At 49.0% G+C, this 22,810-nt stretch overlaps 9 protein-coding genes across 9 annotated transcripts, besides 2 other annotated features; 6 read left to right on the top strand and 3 right to left on the bottom strand.

The window, feature by feature from the left end:
* Positions 1 to 159: 159 nt before the first annotated feature.
* FPSE_06377 (uncharacterized protein) lies at positions 160 to 907 on the top strand (the record flags this gene model as incomplete). Its single annotated transcript, XM_009259495.1, has 4 exons — positions 160 to 363; positions 420 to 467; positions 511 to 681; positions 731 to 907. The coding sequence occupies 4 exons, from the start codon at positions 160 to 162 to the stop codon at positions 905 to 907; spliced, it is 600 nt and encodes a 199-aa protein (XP_009257770.1).
* A 170-nt stretch (positions 908 to 1,077) lies between these two features.
* Positions 1,078 to 2,788, bottom strand: FPSE_06378 (uncharacterized protein; the record flags this gene model as incomplete). The annotated part of the gene is made up of 4 exons (XM_009259496.1): positions 1,078 to 1,466; positions 1,516 to 2,335; positions 2,402 to 2,612; positions 2,670 to 2,788. 4 exons carry the CDS (start codon positions 2,786 to 2,788, stop codon positions 1,078 to 1,080), a joined length of 1,539 nt encoding a protein of 512 aa, XP_009257771.1.
* Positions 2,789 to 5,222: 2,434 nt separating this feature from the next.
* On the top strand, positions 5,223 to 7,043 carry FPSE_06379 (uncharacterized protein; the record flags this gene model as incomplete). The annotated part of the gene is made up of 4 exons (XM_009259497.1): positions 5,223 to 5,338; positions 5,391 to 6,369; positions 6,421 to 6,565; positions 6,619 to 7,043. 4 exons carry the CDS (start codon positions 5,223 to 5,225, stop codon positions 7,041 to 7,043), a joined length of 1,665 nt encoding a protein of 554 aa, XP_009257772.1.
* A 989-nt stretch (positions 7,044 to 8,032) lies between these two features.
* Positions 8,033 to 9,391, top strand: FPSE_06380 (uncharacterized protein; the record flags this gene model as incomplete). The annotated part of the gene is made up of 1 exon (XM_009259498.1): positions 8,033 to 9,391. One exon carries the CDS (start codon positions 8,033 to 8,035, stop codon positions 9,389 to 9,391), a length of 1,359 nt encoding a protein of 452 aa, XP_009257773.1.
* Positions 9,392 to 9,809: 418 nt separating this feature from the next.
* On the top strand, positions 9,810 to 10,781 carry FPSE_06381 (uncharacterized protein; the record flags this gene model as incomplete). Its single annotated transcript, XM_009259499.1, has 1 exon — positions 9,810 to 10,781. The coding sequence occupies one exon, from the start codon at positions 9,810 to 9,812 to the stop codon at positions 10,779 to 10,781; it is 972 nt and encodes a 323-aa protein (XP_009257774.1).
* An 11-nt stretch (positions 10,782 to 10,792) lies between these two features.
* Positions 10,793 to 10,820: a repeat region.
* Positions 10,821 to 10,851: 31 nt separating this feature from the next.
* On the bottom strand, positions 10,852 to 12,328 carry FPSE_06382 (uncharacterized protein; the record flags this gene model as incomplete). The annotated part of the gene is made up of 2 exons (XM_009259500.1): positions 10,852 to 11,588; positions 11,641 to 12,328. 2 exons carry the CDS (start codon positions 12,326 to 12,328, stop codon positions 10,852 to 10,854), a joined length of 1,425 nt encoding a protein of 474 aa, XP_009257775.1.
* Positions 12,329 to 14,801: 2,473 nt separating this feature from the next.
* Positions 14,802 to 19,736, top strand: FPSE_06383 (uncharacterized protein; the record flags this gene model as incomplete). Its single annotated transcript, XM_009259501.1, has 1 exon — positions 14,802 to 19,736. The coding sequence occupies one exon, from the start codon at positions 14,802 to 14,804 to the stop codon at positions 19,734 to 19,736; it is 4,935 nt and encodes a 1,644-aa protein (XP_009257776.1).
* Positions 19,080 to 19,305: a microsatellite.
* A 435-nt stretch (positions 19,737 to 20,171) lies between the features above and the next one.
* FPSE_06384 (uncharacterized protein) lies at positions 20,172 to 21,125 on the bottom strand (the record flags this gene model as incomplete). Its single annotated transcript, XM_009259502.1, has 3 exons — positions 20,172 to 20,242; positions 20,288 to 20,626; positions 20,681 to 21,125. 3 exons carry the CDS (start codon positions 21,123 to 21,125, stop codon positions 20,172 to 20,174), a joined length of 855 nt encoding a protein of 284 aa, XP_009257777.1.
* A 477-nt stretch (positions 21,126 to 21,602) lies between these two features.
* FPSE_06385 (uncharacterized protein) lies at positions 21,603 to 22,430 on the top strand (the record flags this gene model as incomplete). The annotated part of the gene is made up of 2 exons (XM_009259503.1): positions 21,603 to 22,155; positions 22,204 to 22,430. 2 exons carry the CDS (start codon positions 21,603 to 21,605, stop codon positions 22,428 to 22,430), a joined length of 780 nt encoding a protein of 259 aa, XP_009257778.1.
* Between the last annotated feature and the right edge of the window lie 380 nt (positions 22,431 to 22,810).

Here is a 22,810-nt window from a genome sequence, read left to right as displayed (position 1 = left end):
CAATAAACATTACTATATATTAAAGATAGCAACTTCATCGCCCAAGCATCTTGGTCTATCAAATCACGTCACGCTTGAGCGAGTCAATTCTCGTTAGTGTCGTCAAAATTTGCATATCGCTCAAAAGAATTTAACAATAATCCCAACCACGACGCCAAAATGACAATTAAAGAGGATCAACAACTCAGTAACTCTGAGTACTTGGATAGCCGCTATGTTGCCTCTAATGGAGATGACCCTATACATGAGTGGTTCCGCTCATTTGAGCATCTTCAGCCATTCCTTGGAAAGAACCTCCTTGAGCAACCAGGTCGTGCCGCTCAGGACAACCCAAAAGTTCTCCATCTAGGCTCTGGAGACAGTGTAAGAGTCCTTGAGATTCCCCAAGTACCTCGAGTCTCATGCTGATCGTTCCCTAGGTTGTTCCTGCTGAACTCGCTGGACGAGGCTATAAAGACCAGCTATGCGTTGACTTTTCCCCTAGTCGAGCTTATGACTGAGAGACATAAGGATATTGCTGGCATTGAGTGGAAGAGAGTCGATGTTCGCGATATGCCAACGGTTAGCACCGGCTCGATTGACGTTGCGTTTGATAAGGGAACATTGGATGCCATGATTTACGGCAGTCCTTGGAGTCCACCTGATGAAGTGAAAGAGAACACAAGTAGATATCTGAAGGAAGTATGTACTGCAAAACACCGGATTGGTAAATTCACCTAACATATGGCAGGTTCACCGTGCGCTGAAAGACGACGGAGTGTTCCTTTACATCACATTTAGACAGCCTCACTTTATGAAGTTACTCCTAAACCCGGATAATATTTGGAATATGGAGATGGAAGTTTTGGGAGACGGTGGAACTTTTGATTACTACGGATACGTTATTAGAAAGTCAAAGCCTCAATAGACAGAACTGAAGTTAAAGCACACGTCGCATGTGTTGATTTGAGTGAGCTACAGCAATTTGAACTATCAATTATGTATGCTTCTCGGACGACAAAGAGAAGACAAAACCGTTATGTAGACAAGTGTCCTTCTGAAGCAAGCCCAGCAGAGCTTCCAACATGAACGAACAAACTAAGGCCTCCACATGAAACCAGGATGCTTCCAATCCAAGTCGCGAATCTCCTCAACACTTCGCCCAGCCAACGCCTGAGTAACATCAATCCTTGATCTCCTATTATTGTTCCAGTTCATGTAGAAGTGCAACACAATAGTAAGGATGAAAATGGAGGAACAAGCAGCAAGGTTGAGGCCATTTCCAATCGGATAGTTGGGCCCGTCAAAAGGCAAAAAGCACCACGTAGAGATCAATCCTCCCACGTTACCAAACATGACGTTCAAGCCAATTCCAGAAGCACGGGCAGTATCAGTTACCAAGTTGGCTGAGACTTGAGCATTGGAGAGGGCGCCGTTGGCAAAAGTGCCTGCGCAGATCAGGAATGTCCCGGCGTAGCGAACATATGCTGTTATCAGTTAGTATGGCTCTTGTTTTGGGCTTTGGAGAGGACTTACGATCTGAGGTGCTGAGAAACATGATGTAACCTGCTATGACCGGAAGCTGAGAGACGTTGATAAAGATATTGCGACGATCGAGGATAGTTGACAGGAAGCTGATAGCAAGAGTACAGAAAGTGCCAACGATGTAAGGAGGCACCGTGCGTAGTTGCTGTTGGACAACGGATGCATCGGGGTAAATAGTTCTCACGATGGTTGGTGCAAAGAACGCAAGACCCTGCACCGTGATGTTTGTAAACAGAAAGATGGTTGAAGTTCCCAACGTGACAGGCGAGCAGATACCTCGTCGAGCCAGCTTCCACGAGAATTTCTCGAGGACCTCTGTGACACCCACGCGTTCAGACTTGATACGTGCGATGGCCAAGTCTTTCTCTTCTTCGCTGAGCCACCGCGCAGTGCTTGGTCGATCAGTCATTGTGATGAATCCAATAAGTGCCAACCCAATTGTGCAGATTCCCTCGATAGCAAAGATCATTCGCCATCTTGTCAGGGAGCCGAAATGGTCAAGAGTAAGAATTCCAGAGGCCAACAGACCACCGAATGCTCCTCCGAATGAACCCATGGCGACATAGATGGCGAGCCTGAATGCGAGCTCACTGCGTCTGTACCAACGGGACAGGTAGTACGCGATACCAGGCAGCATTCCAGCTTCAAAGATACCAAGTATAAATCGGACGGCGCATGCCTCGCCCATGGTATTGACAAAGGCTGTGCCGAGCGAGGCAAGACCGAAGCATACTGATGTAGCAGGGATGAACCAGCCGGGTCCGATCCACTTGCATGCCATGTTTGCGGGAAGTTCGAAGACAATGTAAGACTGTTGTAAAGATAGATGTTAGTCATGGAGGTTCGGTGGAGTGGACGAGGGTCTAGATATGCTTACGATGTAAAAGACTGTTAGTAACAGGTTGTAATCGTAGCCAGCAAGACCAAGGTCCTTTTCAAGACCAGCCAGTCGCGCATTTCCAATATTGGCTCGGTCGACGAAGCACATGAGGTATAGTATCGTGACTGTTGGCATAATGTGCCAATCAATCTTGCGACGTAGCCTCTTTTCGGCTTCAGCATCAAAGTTGGCGATTGGGTTACCATGTCTATCGCAAGCAAGGTCAATTAGATTTCAGTATCCCAAGGATGTTGAAGGCACTTACTCGTCGGTAGCTAGATGTCCCCGAGCAGCTGCATCGTGCGCGACCGCATATTCGACTTGCACATCATTGGAAAAGTCCTTTCCAATCTCTTTCTCGTTATCGGAACCTTTGAGTAACATGATGGATTCGACTTTGCTCGAGAGGAAAATGCACAAAGAAGTTGAACGGCAGGGGTTTGTATTTAATACTATTTGAGTATTAAGCTTATCATCAAGCTTCGTCGAATCATAATGCTGCCCACGATGCCAAGATTGAGGGGGAAGATAGTGTGTCGGATGACGGGTTAGTATGTTGTCGGATACGGGGTTTGTTCAACAAAATGGGTAAGCAGGGAGACACATCGATGGTCTAGACTGCGTAGGGTTAATCAAGAGGTAGGATCGGGGAAGGGAACAAAGAGATAAGGTCGAGATCCTGGGGAAGAGTCCGGGGAACTGGAGCTTTATCCGCTTTGCGGGCGGGTATGGGATCGCCCTGCACATTCATGCAACTTGTCATGTTCGAGGGAGTAACAAAGATCGACGAAAGCTTCTTGGGTCAGTTGAAACATATATAACAAGCGATTTATTGGTCCAGGTTGCAGTTGACTGGATTGCAGATATCCTTCTAGAGCATAACTTCCAAATGGTTGCTGTATGCGGGATCACCCCATACTGTTATATATGGAAGTAGTCTCGACGAACATTCCCTATCATGCCTACCTATTCACAAGTCACCCCTTTGCCGCCTCGAGGTTGCGTCCTGTTCCGACATCCAAAGCATACTGCTACTACTTTGAGCCAAGACAACCGAGTGGCGCGGGCTGACTGTGACGGACAGATCGTGGCTGATGGTTTTGGACGTGAAATATCCGTCAACAGTCCCCGCACAGAATCGCGTCAAACCGTCCAATCTCGCTTTCCCCATGCGCCATCTTCGACAATGGCTCTCAACAGGTGTCAAGACATCGCGCTTACTGTGCTCTATTGGGCGCCTGTGGGCGCTGAGTTATCTGCTACAATGACCCAACGCAGTGTTCCGACCGGCCTCCCTCGGTACCTTCAGCGCGACCCATTCCAATCTCACGACGCGACGCCGACGTTGATTACTATACATTGTCATTTGTAGTTGAACAAGACAGCTCGTAGATTAGACGTGCAGGAAATACGTCCAACTCTCTAATATGTTCGCAAATTGAGGGCAGAATTGCCGATGGTCGCGTGACGAGGATATCCCAGGCCATCAGTTTGTCCCAGGGATTGTCAACTTGTCGCATTCCGAATAGCGACGCGCAATAGTACATGTCTGTCCCCAATTGAAGCACAGCTGCTACTTATTGATCGATCGCAGCGACAACGAGATGATTATGTATAGGGCAGAACAATTTAGTTAAGTAGGCGCATGCTCGCAGGTAAGGACCAAGACGGTCACAGCTACCCTGCACTTGTGATGTTCAATTGATGAAATGAAACAACGGTCATTATTAATTCCTTGCGTACATACTGCTTGCACAATTACTTCCTGGTAATTTCTTATATTTTGATGAACAGTAGCCTCTTGCCTCTTTTATCCAATAGACCTGGTGTCGCTTCCATATTCTAAACACTGTGAACCCAATTGCCTTAACATCGAGAACACACACGACAATCGGCAGTCCCCGACATGCTAGCTCGTCCAAAGTCTATATCCCTGTCCATCTGCAATTGTATACTATATCTACGTAGGGTAATTAAACCACAACTAGAGAGCTTCTACCGCCATGAGGCTCAAACCATTGATCATTCGCGCGACTAGCTCCCTCACAAACGCGTTCCAGACCCATCAACGCTGAATTGTCGGGTCGCTATTTTCGTGATCCACTGGAATTGGAGACACTTGACGACCAGAGTTTTCTTTACGCGGGGCCCCAGGTTCAATTTTTGACGCGGTTAGTCCAGGGCTAACCTGGTCAATGTCGCCTACGAACCCCCTTTTCGGGCAATCGACTGACTAAGAACTCAGCAAAGTCCACTTGACCAAGGAAAAGAGTACGACAAAGTCATGCAATTGAGGTTGTGATGAAGCTATCTCGTGTTTTTTTTGTAGCTGTGACATAATATATTGCAAGGACATGTTGTCTCTGTTGACCTCGGAGCAATACTCGTGTTTATCTCTCAATGAGAGGTGGACGCGTATCATTACTACAGTGGCATGTTTTAGAAGTATGTACTTGAATTGATGTCACGAGACCTCACAACAACACAATTCATTACAAGTACTCGTCATTACTCTCTCTAACATCTCTAGTGAGGCTCTAAAACCCTCCAGCGGCTAACCGGGTACTCTAGGGGGTGGTCAGACACTCACACAAAGCTAGTCCCAAACAAGGGGTCATAGCCTACGCAGCTCAACCTTGCACCGTTCGTTCGTCGGGAACCCCAGAAAATAAACAAGTTCGGATCCATGACTGGGGTAACTAGAAAGAAAAAAAAAATGTTTATTTAAAAAGACTCGACTGCTCCATACCCCAGATTTCAAACATTGCTCTCCACAACTCGACAAGTTTCGCCCAAGTCTTCTTTTCTTTTTTTCACCATGTCGAACTCGTCTTCTCGAGACGAACCTTATACCATGGAGCCGTCTACCAAGAAGACTATCTGGCAGTCTATCCGCGAGAACCCCAAGGTTATCTTTATTGCCTTTTTCGCATCGTGAGTTACTCCATGGGTACAACTAACAGTATAATCTTACTGACAATTACAGTCTGGGAGGTTTCGAGTATGGTTACCAACAGGGTGTTCTGGGACAATCTCTCGTCATGACCAGATTCACCCAAAACTTCCCCTCTGTCGTGGAATCATCTTCAGCAACCGGCTGGCTCACATCTATCCTCCAGCTGGGAGGTATTCTCGGATCTCTAGCAGCCGGCGTCTCTAGCGAGATCATTTCTCGAAAGTACACCATGTTCATCGCCTGCTGCTGGGTCGTTCTCGGCAGTTATCTCTACGTTGGCGCCACAGCCGGAAACCCTGCTCTTCTCTACGCCGGTCGTTTCTTCACTGGTATTGGTGTCGGTCTTTTCAGCGGTGTTGGACCTTTGTACAACGCTGAACTGTCTGCTCCTGAGATGCGAGGTTTCCTCGTCTCTTTCTACCAGCTCGCCACTATTCTCGGAATCATGCTTTCTTTCTGGGTCGGTTACGGATGCAACTACATCGGTGGAACCGGCGATGGACAATCTGATCTTGCTTGGAGACTTCCTTCCATCATCCAGGGTATTCCCGCTGCTATTCTCGCCGTCGGTATTTGGTTCATGCCTTTCTCTCCCCGATGGCTCGTCAAGGTTGGCAGAGATGAAGAGGCCAAGTCTACTCTTGCATGGATGAGGAAGCTCCCCATCGACTCTGACCGAGTTCAGGTTGAGTACCTCGAGATCAAGGCCGAAGCTGTCTTTGAGCAAAAGGTGTTCGCCCGAGACTTCCCTCACCTTGCTGAGAAGGGCAAGAGCAAATTCAGACAGGAGATTGCCCAATACGTCACTTGCTTCCGATCCATGGACAACTTCAAGCGAGTGTGCACTGCTTGGCTCATCATGTTCTTCCAGCAGTGGTCTGGTATCGATGCCATTATTTACTACGCCTCCAACGTTTTCATTAGCCTGGGTCTTACTGGTGGTACTATTGCTCTCCTCGCTACTGGTGTCACTGGTGTTGTTTTCCTCATCAGCACTATTCCTGCCATGGTAAGTTTTTCAATTGAATCCGATTCAAATATCAAACTAATTGTATTTCAGTTTATTATTGATCGAGTTGGTCGCAAGCCTATGCTTCAAGTTGGTTCCATTGTCATGGGTGCCAGCATGATTACTGTCGGAATTATTGTTGCCAAGTTCCGCCACGACTGGCCCTCTCACGTCGCCGCCGGTTGGACCGCAGTTGGTTAGTAACCCCTTTGTTGATATTCATATGAACCGTGACTAACAGGTTTCTAGCTCTCATCTGGGTTTACATCGCTGGCTTCGGTGCTACATGGGGTCCCGTATCCTGGACTCTCATCTCCGAGATCTTCCCTCTCTCCATCCGCGCCAAGGGTGCTTCCATCGGTGCTTCCAGCAACTGGCTCAACAACTTTGCCATCGCCTTCTTCGTTCCTCCCATGCTCGAGGCTTGGGAGTGGGGAACCTACATCTTCTTCGCCGTCTTCCTGTTTGCCGGTATCCTTTGGGTGTGGTTCTTCCTTCCCGAGACCAAGAACGCGTCTCTCGAGGAGATGGACCGTGTCTTCAAGAGCCGAGCGGGAGAGCAGGATGCTGAGCTTCTTCGTGAGGCTCAGGCTGAGGTTGGTCTTCTTGGATCTGTTTCTGGCCGAAAGGCGTCTATGGAGAAGCAGGGTGAGAAGCACGTTGAGGAGTTGTAATGGATGTTAAGAGATATATTGGAGGGATGTGATACCATAGTTTAGTAGATGAATAATGTTTTAAGATTTACCTTGACTACATTTTTACTTTCCCATACCCAGTGACAAGAAGTATGTTTGATATTTTTAGTATGCATATATCGCATAGATAAAGACCCGATCGTCAATCAAGCAATAGACGACTACACAGTCTTTCTATCCAATGATGGCTCAATTCCATGACAGAAACTAACGCCACGAAATGTTGACCCCAAAAATAATATGACATGCCTGTCGGGTTAGTTGATATTGATGCGACATAACTGGCTAGAGGTTGGTAGGAGTCTTCGTATTATTGTAGCTATAATTTAGATGCAATTAAGCATTGTCATGTCTTTGTAAAAAATATCAGAATACTCAATTAAAAGCGCAGTTACGCGATCAATGTTAATGGCCTTCACTCCAGCAAAGAACCGAGTAAAATTGCCGCGACATGGAGGCAATCCTTCGAGTTGCCACCTGACGATCGACTCAATGCAATGATACCTTCTTCAATGCGGGGTATGGGATTAAAGTGCTGATTAAACTGGACATTCTGGGGCAACGTTGCTTGCTCCAAATCAAGTTACTGTACGAACCAGGACTAGTTAGCAAGCAAAGACCACTCACTCTCTGGTTTCCCCGTTTATTACTATGCCGAGTTTCCTCCACCCGAGTCATGGCCTGAGAGTCTGGTCGCCTAAAGCCCTCGCATTCGGTCTAGCGGTTCCCCGACGAACCCCAGACCAAATACCTTGATTGGTGTGCTTCCCCGGTTTACTGGCACTCGGATGGGGTCATCCGGGGATCACCGGACGCTGCAAATTTGCTCTGTTTCATCAGGCAGAAAGCAACTGAGGAGAGACGAGAGGCTACAGTTCCTGTTTGGGTTGCGACTGTGTTCTCATCTCTGTCCTTCAACTGCAACGCTACCATCTCGGACATCTTCCCCACTTCAGTCCCGATCGACAATGGCATTCTTTCCACCCGAGGATTTCTCCCTTGACCCACGCTTCATAGAGCTGCAGGAAGAACTCAGATCCGTTCTGTTTGCGGGCTTGTCTGCGCTATCGCCCAGCGCGTCGTGCACACCAGAAGTAGAAGCGACACCTACACAGTCGCCGCAGACACTAGACTTTTCCAATGTCACTGTCAATATTCCTCATGATAGGTTGGTGTGCTATCTCCAGAATTGGGTCACAGAGTGTGCACCCTATCTGGACAAATTTGATGAGGACAAACACTTTCAGATCCATGTGCCATTGATGGCGCAGAAATCGCCTGCTCTTTTATATGCTATGCTTGCATTTTCATCGAGACAGATGGAGAGGAGAGGGCTGACGCGTGAGGGTGGCTGTGACAGTCTTGAGCTATATCAGGAGAGCATCAGATTACTCAGTCCAGGACTGCAAGCCAAAGACCCGAACATGTTGGTAACAGCCTGTATTTTGGCCGTCTTTGAGTTGTTGTCGGGTGGGTCCAAGAACTGGAAGCGCCATGTTGAGGGATGTGCTTCATTATTCGAGTTCTTTGGAGTCAACGGCTTCTCTGGCGGTCTACCACAAGCCGTCTTTTGGTGCTATGCGCGCCAAGAATTGTGCGGTTCGATCATTTCAGACGGAACAGAGACGACAGTCCTCCCTCTATCAAAATGGGCCCCTGCTGCACCGGAATCGATGGTGTCGTCCGAGCAGATCGAGAGATATGTACGGGACATGTTCCACGAGAGAAGCCGAGATTCACCCGACATGCAAGCGAACTGGGCTATATATCTATGTACAAAAGTCTGCGACCTAAGGTTCCGAAGGACGCAGAGTCTGGAGCTCGGACGGCCAGATGTCCAAGACGACAGACCCTTCTCAGAACAATGGCAGCAGCTTTGGAATGAGTTGCAATACTGGCTTGATCAACGCCCCACAGCAATGAAACCGATAAGCATGGTTGAAGCAGGTGATAAGCAGATTTTCCCAGCTATGCTTTTCCCTCACTGGGCTGCTATATCGAGCAACCAGATATACCACACTGCGTGTATCCTGATGCTAGAAATGCGCAACTTGGGACATGAGCTAGATTACCAGTGTCTGGCTTTGTGGCATGCTCGTCAAGTTTGCGGTATCTCTTGTGCTAATCTTCATCCCGGCAGTTTGGTGAATTCCATACAGCCACTTTACATCGCTGGGAAACTATTCTCACACGTCAATGAGAGGAAACAAATAGCAAGACTTCTCAAATCAATTGATCGAACGACTGGGTGGGGTGCGCTTTGGAGGTTGACGGATCTTGAGGCTGAATGGGGTTACGATGCGGGAGCGATTCTCAAGACTTTATAGAATCTTGTGTATAATCAGCATAATAACTAATACATAAGAACCCACAACGAAATAGTACAAACACGTCCCATCGGGTAGCAGAAACGTTGGCCTCCTAAGTCTTAGAGTATAAAAATAAGTAGTCTAAGAAGCATGGTCTAAGTAGCATAAGCTGCCCTAATAATTTTATCTCTTATGCCCATAGCGGTCAAATTTTCTCATACCCCGAGGACATCTTATAGGCAATGTGATCTTGACAGGTGTCTTGGCAGATAAGGTGCTGTCCAAGTTGTAGCCGCCGTCGCCTAAGACACCCCTTCACGGTTTAGCTCGCTGTGGATCACATGCAACAGCTTGAGGAAATTGCCGACGTTATATACTCTTGCCAGACTAACAGAAACTGTTTTGCATACCTCTATCTCACACATACTTATCCACCATGCCAAAACCCGTCATCAGCGTGTTGGGATCTCTCAACATCGATCTCGTCTCATACGTTCCCCATCACCCCCTACCCGGCGAAACCATAACTTCCAGCCAATTCAATGTTTTCCCAGGCGGAAAGGGCGCAAACCAAGCCGTTGCTTGTGCAAAGCTCTCTCGAACCTCTGATTTCAAGGACTCGAGTGTTGACGTTGTCATGATTGGATCAATTGGAGCAGACGCATACGGGACTACGCTTCTGGACAGCCTCAAGTCATATGACGTGGGAACTGATTCAATCATTGTGAATCGAGATGGCGGCGCTGGCTCACAGAGTGGTATAGCAATGATCATCGTTGATGAACCAACGGGTCAGAACCGCATTATCTTGTCTCCGGGAGCCAACAATTCCCTTCAGCCGAGCCAATTCCAGACGATCCCTGGGCCAGCACCTGCTCTACTCATCATGCAGCTGGAAATTCCACTGGACACTGTTATTCAGGCTTTCCAAGCAGCAAAGGTCATGGCAACACCGGTTCTTCTCAACCCTGCACCCGCTCAAGCTCTTCCTGAGGAGATCTACCAAGGACTAGCACATCTCATCCTAAACGAGACCGAAGCAGCGCTATTGTCAGACAAGGATGAGTCAGAGTTTGAAAACATCTCTGTTGTGGAGCAATCTGCATCTGATTTCCTCGCTAGAGGTGTCCACAACGTTGTCATCACGCTTGGTGGAAAGGGTGCCTACTTTGCCAACGACACAGGCGCCAAGGGTCTCATTCCCGCACAAAAAGTCAAGGTTGCCGACACAACTGCCGCCGGCGATACATTCATTGGTTCATACGCAGTAGAAGTGGCACTCGCAGGTCAAAAATCTGAGAAGTTCGACATTGAAAAGGCCGTTCGTTCAGGAATTCGAGCTTCATCACATACAGTTGCGAGGCGAGGAGCACAAGTATCAATCCCATGGAAGGACGAGTTGGAGTGATATTTTCTAACAAAATAATAAAAATTATGTTTAATAATTGGTAGCCAAGACATGTATCGATTGACTCGTGTCAGGAATGGAGGTTGGTAGGCGCGTTGGAATGGCGCGAGGAGGACCAGAACTGCTGCAGATCCGCAATTTCCCTTTGGAGGGGAATTTTAGTCGCGTCGCCAATACGTTGGAAGCAAGACAGTAGAGCTTCCTGCTGAGAAGGATATGTCATATCTCTCGCGATTCGAACCACGGTTGCCACCACGACAGGATCCCATTGATCAGGGAAGTTGTTCCACAGGGCCAATTTTGCAAGCTTTTGAGCGTGCCAGCTCTTGGATGTGAGGCGATGCGGGGTGGACGAGAGCTTGACGAGTCGGGGTTTGTACGAGAGTAAAAGTAACGAGGAATAATGCATAGTGAGATTTGCTTGCACTGCTATCGCGCTGGAGTACACATCGGCTGTGAATGGAGAGCTGGCGGTAGCTGTGTGCGCATCGACTTCAGGGCTTTCGAGGAGAGGGACCATATCTGGTGGACGATCTCGGAACCATTGCACACATCTTGCCCATAGGTTGGACCAGGTCGCCCATACCAGAGAGCTGGGTTCCTGTGTTGGCGATTGTATGGTGGTGATGCCGTTGAGAAGTGGAATGACCTTGTTGTGCAGCAGCTGGCAACATGCTGTCAGATGTACCAAACATGTATCGTATATCTCAAATGGTGACATGTTGGGGGTTAGTAGAGCCTCGTCTATGAGAGATACCGACGACCGGGATGAAGGCGATCTCGAAGCTATGATAGAAGCAGCCAATTCTGTTTGCGTCGGGTCAGTGGATATCTTGCATCGCATATCGGGTCAAATTACCAGCTTTATAATGGAACCGATCCAGAGTCTTGAGAGGCTCTTCCTGGTTCGCAAAGAATTGATATCGGTCTTCTCCGAATGTGCGATCAGGGTGCAGATTTGCCCATTCAGATGGAGACGTGTAGAAGAAATTACCCAACGCTAGTAACGATCTCCCTACATCAGCTGTGAAAGCACTTTCTAGAGATAACCGATGCTGGAGATGTTGGACAAGGTGAAAGTCCCCTTCCGGGGCAGTCGTGCCTCTGCTTCGCCGCATCGCAACCCACACAATGACGTCCATAATAACGGACTTTTCAGCTGCCAAGGTCATAATCTTGGGTCCGAACGTAGACCTCGGGGCGTTGGAATCTAGCCAGGGTGCTATCTGATATCGGAAGCGGAGCATGGCCGTTTGTCTTTCGGAAGAGTTTTGCTCTGAAAGAACGGTTTCGTTCCATCGTGCGGGTGTGGGAATCTGATTGCCTTCATTGTTTTGGTTATGCTGAGTGGGAGCTGTGGCTGTTGGTTGGGAAGTACTGGTGGTGGCGTTTTGAGCAGAGTCGATCCTGTCGCTTCTCACTGTGTTGGACAAAGGACTCGCAAGCACGGGGTCGAGAGTAGAGGGGCTGTCATCAATGAACGATAGCAAGGAATCTTGCATAGGCTTTGCAAGAGAGTTAGCTTGACGCGATGCAACTGTAGTCATCGATAACTCACCAGAAGTGAATCCGACTCATCAGGGGTGTCTCCCCGGGTATCATCTCGAGCACAGTCATCCCTGCGCAGTGAGGAGCGCACACCTGGGACAAAGGTCCACTCTTTGAACTCGCAGGTTACATTCCTGCCCTGACAGCTCCCGCACTGGGGTCTTTGTTCATCGCCTTGGGTTACTGTTAGGCAGGACGAGAGTAGTGTATAGGAATTACTGACATTTTCTACGGCGTCTTCGACATGGTATACAACCTGTGCGGGACCTCCTTTTGTTATCGGGTATTCGTCTGATTACTGGCATTGCGATAAGCAGCAGGTCATTTTGTGAGGAATGGCCATGATGCAAAAAGAGGAGTACAGAAAGCGGTGAAGAGTGGCAGATAAAATGAGTAATCTCTCCTAAGATGAAGCTGACAAGATCCATCACTCGATTTAAACCAGACGACAACTTGTAGGGACTGATCCAGGTTAAGACTCATCATTTTCATCAAGTCTAGTATAATGAGACAACTAGCCAAAATACAGTAAATTAAGACTCGGTGTCGAGGCGTTAACGCTACTGCCACGGCGCATACCCTAAACGATGTTGACTTTTGCGATGCATTGGAACCAAGAGAGTAGAAATAGTATCTTGTAGTTCTAATTTCAGTGTTGCAATAAATTAATAAATTGATTTTCTCATCTAACAATCAATTGAAAGTAATTGTGTCTTTTGTCATAACAAAACACCAAACAATGACATTAATATTGTCTTTTGCTAACAACGACAACACTCTGCAATAACCTCACCAGCCCATCCAAATTGACATTTCCTAAAAAAGACTAATTAAAGACTTGGCCGCCAAGACCGGGTGAACGGCCAACGAATTGAGTTTGTCACTGGAATGGCGTTGACAAGACGTGCAGAAGCTTTCGCCGTTTCTCCACATAACCCCAAAATCTACCCAGCCATAACCATCCAAAGCCAAGGCAGAGCCGCAAAGTGCAACTCTGTATAGCTTCTAGACCCAAAAAAGACGCATGCAAGTGATTAAGTTTCACCACTCTGACAACCGAGAAACTGAGAAAAGAGGGTCTACAGTCTTATCAACCAATGCTGAATAAACCTGTGGCCGGGAATATCATGGCAAGAAAGAGAGAGAGAGATGATCTGCCTAGAACCGCAGGGACCTGCCAAGGTGCTCAAGGGCTGGACAAGAACAAGGGGATCCCGTCCTTGGCAAGATTGATCTGTCCAAGATCTACATCTAACTGACACCCGTCACCCACATCCATTGTTCTACGCACACATGCATCACCGGAGTCTTCAAGACCCAGATTCACGTTGAAAACTTTGATACTCAGCTGAAAAATATGGCTCGGGACCGAAAACTTACAATGAGCTCGTTCAACCGAAAACAGTTCGATTATCCCGAGCTATCAGCATCTCGAGCTATGGCCATGGCCCAGGCTCAAGCCTCTACGGGGAAATTGGAGTCGGCGGATAAGCATACCACCTCTAGTAACAGCATCGCCAATTCTTAAATCGTTTACAGCTGCAAAAGCTAACCCTTGAAGGGGGTTGAACCATGGCCAGATATCTTAATGTCTCACGCTAAGTCATCTAGATTGTGATGGCGAGGCGCTAGACATACGGCCTAAGCAACTGTCAGCCGAGTAGCCGGTTGTCAAGCCAAGTTTTCTCGCGTGGTTCTTTGCCAAGATTGGCTTGGGGTTCTCAGCTGAGAGAGGAAGTGATTGTCCGGAGACGGCGTCAAGGAATGTAAAAATTCCTAGCAGATGCGCTAATCCCGAGCGTGGCAGCGGGTAGGCCCGCCTTTCACATCTAGAATGGTATAGTGCAGTATGGAAATGACACCATTTGGGAGTCTCGTCTTGGTGACCCAGCAATACGGATCAACTTGTGATGGCAGTAAGAAGAGACAAAGACAGATCATGGTTATGTTCCTAGACAATGATGAGATATTATTGAAAATTGAGAGTGCGAGTTATGATGACTGTTTATGATTATTGGCGTGGACGAAAGACCACAGAAACATCAAGTGCTCTCTTGACTGTAACTGTCTTACAAGGCTAGAACCTTACCCTTTCCGTGTGATACTAGAACCAGGTTGCAGGATCCAGACCCTGCCGATCAATGTACACATGTCCAAAACGTGGGAATTTCACTGCAGCAAGCCATAAATTGAGTTCGCTCGCAGCGTGCTCGCCTCCAGACCCTGAGCTATCCCGAGAAGTTAGACCAGACGAGACTACAGAATTGACTTTCTCAACAGAATCTCGACCGATGAAACCTCAAAGTCGATGAAAACGGCAAACAATAACACAATTATATCGGCGAACTCTGAGATTGTTTAATCTATAAGTAAGGATGGATTGAACCTCCGAATAATTCAAATCACTCACTCTCATCTCATCACACTCTCCTACTACTACAACCACAGTAGTCCCATCCCTCCTCCTTCACGATGCATTTCATCAAGACAGTTGTTCTTGGCATGTCCATCGCCGCTGTTAACGCAGCGGCGTTGCCTGCTGGAGAACCTGATGCAGTTAACTGCAAGGTCTCTGGCGAGGGCTGTGAGGTTCACGGAGCTTCTTATGGCGACACGCTGAGACGCATCCTCAAGAAGAGGGCCACCACTACAGTCAAGAAGCCTGCTACTACAAGCAAGAAGCCAACAACCACCGCAAAGGCCGCCAGCACTACAAAGGCTGCCGCTAAGCCTACAACTACTGCAAAGGCCGCCTCTACTACCAACAAGGCCGCTTCTACTGCTAAGCCTGCTTCTACTACTAAGCCAACAACCACCGCAAAGCCTGCTAGCACCACCAAGCCCACCAGCTCTACCAAGCCTGTCAGCACCACCAAGCCTGTGACCACCAGCAAGGCTGCTTCTACTACCAACAAGGCTGCCTCTACTACCAAGCCTAGCTCTACCACCAAGCCTAGCTCCACCACCAAGCCTTCTTCCACCACCAAGCCTTCCTCCACCACCAAGCCCACTTCTTCTACAACCACAGCCAAGCCTACATCCACCACCAAGTCTACTTCTACTACCTCTACTACCTCCAGTGCTAAGCCCACCTCCACTACCAAGGCTTCCTCTACTGTAGCTCCTCCCAAGGCTTCAACCACAACCATCCCTCCTTCCTCTGCTAAGCCCGGCACTACCACTACCACTTCAACCAAGCCCACCACTACTATCATCACTGCTGTCAAGCCTACAACCACTGCTCCTTCCAGCACAGTCAAGGCATCCACTACATCTACCACTTCAACCTCATCAACATCATCCAAGGCTAGCACTACCACCACAAGCACTTCTGCTTCCGTCCCAAGCACCTCTACCAAGGCTAGCACTTCCACAACAAGCACATCCGCTTCCGCCCCAAGCAGCTCCACCAAGGCTAGCACAACCTCAGGCTCAAGCTCAAGCTCAGCCGCCGCTGCTTCCAACCCTGCATCCAGCACTGTCATCTCTTCATCTCTGAGCATCCCCAGTACAACTCTGGCTACTTCCACCAAGCCTGCAGTTGTATCTTCCACTTCTGCTCAGGTCGATGGTGTCAGTGCTAGTACTTCTGCTCCTGCTGAGGGTGCGAACACCAGCACTTCTGCTCAGGTCCAAGGCGTCAGTGCCAGCAGTTCCGCTCAGGCTGATGGTGTCAATGCAAGTACTTCTACCCAAGCCGAGAGTGTCGGTACCAGCACTTCTGCTCCAGTCGACGGTGCTAAGACCACTACCTCTGCTCAGGTTGATGATGGGCAGACTGCCACTTCTGGAAGTTCCGCAGTTGGTCCCACTTCAAGTGACGACGATGAGGTAACCACTTCCGCTTCCACTGTCAGCAGTGAGGAGAGTGATGCTCCTGAGTCGGTGGACCCCATCTCTACCACCACGGCTGGTGATGAAAAGACCACTTCCGCTTCCAAGGTTGATGAGCCCACAACATCAGATAGCCTGACCACCACATCTGTCACGGATGATGAGGGCTCAAGCTCTGCACCTACTGGCCAGACTACTGCATCTGTAACCTTTGTGGAACCCAACACCAAGGTAGTCTCTGATGAGTCCACTGCCACATCTGTTGCTTCTGATGATGGAGAGACCAACACGTCCAACTCTTCTGTCGACCAAGAACCTACCAAGGCTTCTTCAGTTGATGATCAACCAACGGGTACTTCCTCAGTTGATGACCAGCCAACAGGCGCTTCATTAGTTGACGATCAGCCTACGGGTGCTTCTTCCGTTGATGATCAGCCTACAGTTGTTTCTTCAGGAGAAGTTGGCCCTACAGATGTTTCTTCAGCTGGTGATAAGTTCACTTCAATTGTTTCTGATGATGGAGAGGGCCCTACTACCACTGCCAAGGAGTCTGCTAGTGATCCCACTACCACCTCTGCAGCTGATGATGGTGATCTCACTTCCTCTGCTGCTCCAGAGCCCACTGTCACAGACGATGGCGATGTTACTTCTTCTGCTGCTCCAGAGCCCTCTGTCACCGATGATCAGCCCGCAAGCGACCCCACTACCTCTGCTGTCAATCAGTCCACTGCTACAGACGACGCGGAGCCTACTATTGCCACCGACAAGGATTCCTCTGCGACAGTCGTTGAGCCTGCCGGTGGCGCTACTACAACTGCTGATAACCAGTCTACTGTTACAGACGTTGATGCGCCTACTTCTTCTGCTGTCAAGGAGTCATCTGCCACGGCTGATGAGCCCGCTAGTGACCCTACTACCACTGAGATCTCTGAGCCCGCCAGCGATCCCACTACAACTGAGGTCTCTGAGCCTGCTGGTGTAACCACTACCTCCAATGCCGCAGTTGATTCTTCTGGAGAGTCTTCCGCTGCTGATAACGGCCCCACTACTTCTTCTGATGCCGAGCCTACTTCCTCTGCTGTCAACGAGCCCTCTGCCACAGCCGACGAGTCCACCAGTGTACCTGCCACCACATCTGTGGTCTTTGAGGAGCCTAACACCAAGGTGGCTTCAGATGCAGCTACTTCAGATACAGCTACTTCAGACGCAGCTGCTCCTACATCGGACGCGTCTTCCGGAGAGACCTCCGCTGCTGGTGAAGAGTCTTTTGTCTCTACTGTCAATGGGGCATCTGCTACACTCAGTGAGCCTGCTGTCGACCCTACTACCACCATGGTAGCAGTTGATCCTTCTGAGGAATCTTCTACTGCTGCAGGAGATCCCAGTACCACAGTTGAGTCTAGCAGTGGACCTACTACTTCTGCTGAGCCTGTTGTTACATCTGACGAGCCTGCCAGTGGCCCTACTACATCTGCGGTCAAGGAGCCTGCCGTTACATCTGATCAGCCTGCCAGCGATCCTACCACATCTGCGGTCGAACCTGCTGTCACATCTGACGAGCCTGCCGTTACATCTGACGAGCCTGCCAGTGACCCTACTACATCTGCGGTCAAGGAGCCTGCTGTCACATCTGATGAGCCCTCCAGTGTGCCCACTACATCTGCTGTCTTTGAGGACCCCAACACCAAGGTAGCTTCAGACGCAGGTACTCCTTCATCTGACGCTTCTTCTGGCGAGACTACCGCTGCTGGTGAGCTTAGCACTGCACCTGCTTCCTCTGCCAATGATGAGCCCAGTACCACAGTTGTTGATCCCAACACTGCACCTACTACCTCTGCTGGTCAGGAGCCTGTTGTTACATCTGATGCGCCTGTCGTTGACCCTACCACATCTGCAGTCAACGACGCGTCTGTCTCAGCCGAAGAGCCCGCTAGTCAGCCTACTACATCTGTTGTCTTTGAGGACCCCAACACCAAGGTTGTCTCAGATGCTTCTACTCCTACATCGGATGCTTCTTCTGGTCAGACTACTGCTGCCGATCAGGAGCCCAGTGGCACAGTTGTCGAGCCCAGCACTGTACCTACTACCTCCGCTGGTCAGGAGCCTGTTGTTACATCTGATACACCTGCCACTGATCCCACTACCTCTAATGCAGCTGTTGATCCTTCCGTCGAGACCTCCGCCGCTGCTGGAGAGCCCAGCACTGTACCTACTACCTCCGCTGGCCAGGAGCCTGCTGTTACATCTGATACGCCTGTCACTGATCCCACCACCTCCGCCGCTGCTGGAGAGCCTAGTGGAACCGTCGTCGAGCCTGCCAGTGGGCTTTCTACCTCTCAGGCTGATGAGCCTTCTAGCGAGCCTGCCGCCTCTTCTGATGCCGAGCCTACTGCTACTCCTCCCCCCACAACTCTGATCACAATGGTGAAGCCTTCTGTTACATCATCTGACGCTGCTGAGGAGAGCTCTGCCCCCGCTGCTTCTGACCCAGTTATTGAGCCACCCGTCTCTACTGCTGGTCAAGAACCTGCCAGTGACCCTACCACCACCGCCAATGCCGCTGACCCTGTTGAGACCACTTCTGCTGCTGTTGTTGACCCGACTACCTCAGCTGCTGCTGTTGACCCGACATCCGAGCCTGCATCCAACCCCACTACTTCTGCTGCAGTTGTCGTGGAGCCAGCCAGTGATCCTACCACCACTGCTGATCCTGTTGTGGTGACCACTTCTTCTGCTGCTGGAGAGCCTGCATCCGATCCTACTACTTCTGCCGCTGTTGTCGTGGAGCCAGCCAGTGATCCTACCACCACTGCCGATCCCGTTGTTGACCCAACTACCTCAGCCGCCGCTGTTGTCGTGGAGCCAGCCAGTGATCCTACCACCACTGCCGATCCCGTTGTTGACCCAACTACCTCAGCCGCCGCTGTTGACCCAACTACTTCTGCTGCTGCTGTTGAGGAACCAGCCAGTGATCCCACTACTACTGCTAAGGCTGCTGATCCTGTTGTCGACACTACTTCTGCTGCTGCTGCTGCTGCTGACCCAACTACATCGGCCGCTGTTGTTGAGGAGCCCGCTTCTGGTCCCACTACTACTGCCAATGCTGCTGATCCTATCGAGCCAACAACTTCTGCTGCTGCTGTCGTGGAGCCTACCAAGTCTGTTGCTGATGAGCCCGCCTCTCAACCTACTACTACAGTCGTTGACGAACCCTCCTCTCAGCCCTCAACTCCAGCCGACTCTGGTTCATCCGGCTCTTCAGACTCTTCTGGCTCTTCCGGTTCTGGTTCATCTGATGAGCCCTCTTCTGAGCCCTCGACTCCTGCTGACTCTGGCTCATCTGGCTCTTCAGGCTCATCTGGTTCATCTGAGCCTGCCTCTCAGCCCTCGACCCCAGCTGACTCTGGCTCATCCGACTCTGGCTCATCCGGCTCGTCTGGCTCTTCCGGTTCATCTGACGAGCCTGCTTCGCAGCCCTCTACTCCAGCTGACTCTGGCTCATCCGGCTCGTCTGGCTCGTCTGGCTCGTCTGGTTCATCCGATGAGCCATCCAGCGGCTCTGGCAGTCCTTAAGTAGGAAGACATGTTAGGAATGGAATGGATTATAATGGTTAGAATGTTGATTTGTATTGATGGATTTAATACTACGGAGTACAGGGTTATAGCATGATTTACTACAGATTGCTTAATAGATAGTTAGCATATAATTACATCTCATTTGTTCATCACACTCTGTTCAATGCTTGCTCACTAAAGTGAAGTGTCCTTTCCAATTCGCTGTTGTCTTTACTACCTAACCAGTGCATGATATTTCTTTCCGCCCCTTACTTGTTTTTTCCATTGCTGTTTGTCTCACTTGCTGCATCAATGCCGAGTGTCCTCTGTTGGTGTCATCAACATAGTGCCCAACAACGATCGGCAACCAACAACTCCACAAGCGAATATCAATTCGCTCCTCCGGTCTGGTGGTCTAGTGGTATGATTCTCGCTTAGGGAAAACCCTATAGCTCAGCTTGCGAGAGGTCCCGGGTTCAATCCCCGGCCAGACCCTTCCTTTTGCCCAATGGCATCCTTTTTGCCTTGATTATTTATCTACATTATTTCCTTTTGCTACTTTAACTCACACAGTTCTCTTTCAAAGATACTCGGTTCCCAGGGTACGTAGAAATCTTGCAGTACAACTTCGAGAGTACATGGCTCGTTGTTGTGGTCAGTACACCAGCCTGGCGCTTTGAGACTGCGAAGCATTTCATGAACGCGTTTTGCGCTGTAGCCCAAGTATGGCCGTTCTGGTTTTGTCAATGGGAGGTTGAAGGATCTCATTTGTCTGGTGAGATATCCGAGAAGTCGACAGGCGCACTCTAGAGTGCAACAGAGATCTCTAGCCATGAGACAGTCTTGCAAGTCGAATAGTACTTCGAGGAGCTCTTCCACAAGTTTCTCTCGTTCTTGTTCAATCAGTTCTGTATTTCTTTATTATTATTGTTTCCATGAGAGCCATTTTCAAGCATGCATACCAAGGACTCGATTCGGTATCGCCAGGTCTGTTTGGAGTGGGCCGTCTGTGTTGAAAACGGCGAGTCCAAAGAGTCCTCTGGCTTGCACGTAGTTTTTAAATACTAGGGCAATAAATAAGAAGACAGTCTCATCCGGACCAAAAGTTTGTGATGCGATAGTAGGTATGGCCAAGCTAAGTTCGGGATAATTGTGCTTCTTCAAGTCGAGATGCCATTGAGTCCACCGTTCATAAAAGATCTCAACCACCTCAAGGCAATCATAGTAATCAACAAGGATTCCAATATGAGCGACTATTTCCAGAGCAGGTGTCTTTTTGACTTGTCGATGGTGACCATGCATGATGTTCAACAAGATAACAAATGCTTCGACGTTCCATTCCGATGCGCCGAGTTCCAAAAGACCTTGAGGGTTAGGATGTGACTCCCTGTATCGTCCTTCAATCATTGCTCTGAAAACTGAAGATACGAGACACAGATTTCTCGTGGATACTCTGAATTGTATCTCATTCGGTTGACCGTCATCTTTGCAAGGCTGTATTGACCGTAAGTTCTGGGATGACCCGCCAGACTCTTCATTTTTGTGGACGGTCTCGCTTGACAGAGATTTTTTACTTTTTGACCAGGGTATTTTTTGAGCGTTGGGTCTGCGTAGCGTGAGGAGTGCGTCGCCTCGATGATCAAAGTTGAGAAGGGATCGTTTCATTGCTGGCGTGTGATATTTAGTTGATCTATGGTTTCTCCCCGCTCTTTGCAGCCAGACGGTGAATTTTCACGATAGTAACACGTGACCGACTTCCTCTCCAAAGCTCTGGCCAACAGTCAGCTCATAATTGAGGTGTTTCGGTGATTAAATTCTATTACGAGTAGAGATGATATTCAATCAATAATTAAACATGCGAGGGTTGAATATCTTTCACCAATCATGCTCCGAGCCACTGTGAGTTTAGTGGGTGATCCCGTGACCTCTGTTATCCAGCTATATCGACCTTCGACGCCAAGTACTCCGCCTCCAGAACAACTGTTTACTTTTAAACCAACGAGACAAATCTTGAACATGTCGATTTACTTAACTGAAGCCTCCGATGCAGATTTACCAGCTATTTCTCGTATTGCAACATCTGCCTTTCATCCAGAAACAGATGCTCTCTCTCGTCGCTTATTCCCTCGTCATCTACAGCCAAAAGACATACCTGACGGCGAAGCAGCCTACGACTGGCGTTTAGCACGCAAAGCATCCAGTCTTGAATCATCAGAATCTCATCTCATTATAGCAGTCGATAAGGACAAAAATGTCGAAGATCGCATTGTGGGCTTTGCACTCTGGGATGCGCCCCCAGCTGAGGGGGGTGACTCTGGTCCAAGCAAGCCCGTAGAGTGTGATGCACTTGACAAATCAGCTTTCGAGGAAATGAAAAAGACTGTCAATCAGGATGCTATAGACACACTTGGCGAGAAAGGGATTGCTGGCGTCTGGCGTTTGTGCTCGACTTCCCTGTCCATGTAACAAATGCTGACATTTCTAGATCTTGACTACATCGGAGTTGGACCAGGCAATCAGAGACGAGGAATAGGAAAGATGTTACTGCAATGGGGACTTGACCGTGCACGTCAGGAAGGGAAGGACTGTTATCTTATGGCTACTGAAGCTGGACGGCCATTGTATGTTGCCGCGGGCTTTGAGGATATTCGGACTGTCTTGATCCTAGGGATTCCACACTATTCCATGATTATGAGAGCCGGAAAGTCCTGATTGTCGCATTTGGAACCTCGAGACTTTTATTAGATAGCTCATCTTCATAGATAGAAATAGACAACCAGAAGACTCACACATTCGTAACAGGATACTGGCAAACTGTTCTCAACATAAACCCCTCCAAAAAGAAACTTTACTGTTATTAATCAAGCAGATCACTGGTTTTTTCCCTCACAATGTGGGCATGATGAGACCCAGGCAATCCTGTAAACCGTCTTCCGTTCACTGAGAAAAAATAACTGAACAATAAGGTACAACCAAAAGGCAAAAAAGAAATGCCTCGCTTGTTTGCAATCGTTTATATAGGAACAGCCCGATGCGGGGGTCGAACCCGCAACCTTGAGATCGCGTACTCGTAAGAGTCTCACGCTCTACCG

This window comes from Fusarium pseudograminearum, chromosome 3 (genome assembly GCF_000303195.2).
Source record: "Fusarium pseudograminearum CS3096 chromosome 3, whole genome shotgun sequence".
Classification (NCBI taxonomy): Eukaryota; Fungi; Ascomycota; class Sordariomycetes; order Hypocreales; family Nectriaceae; genus Fusarium; species Fusarium pseudograminearum.
Note: the sequence above shows the minus strand (reverse complement) of the source record. Positions and strands in the feature narration are given on the sequence as shown.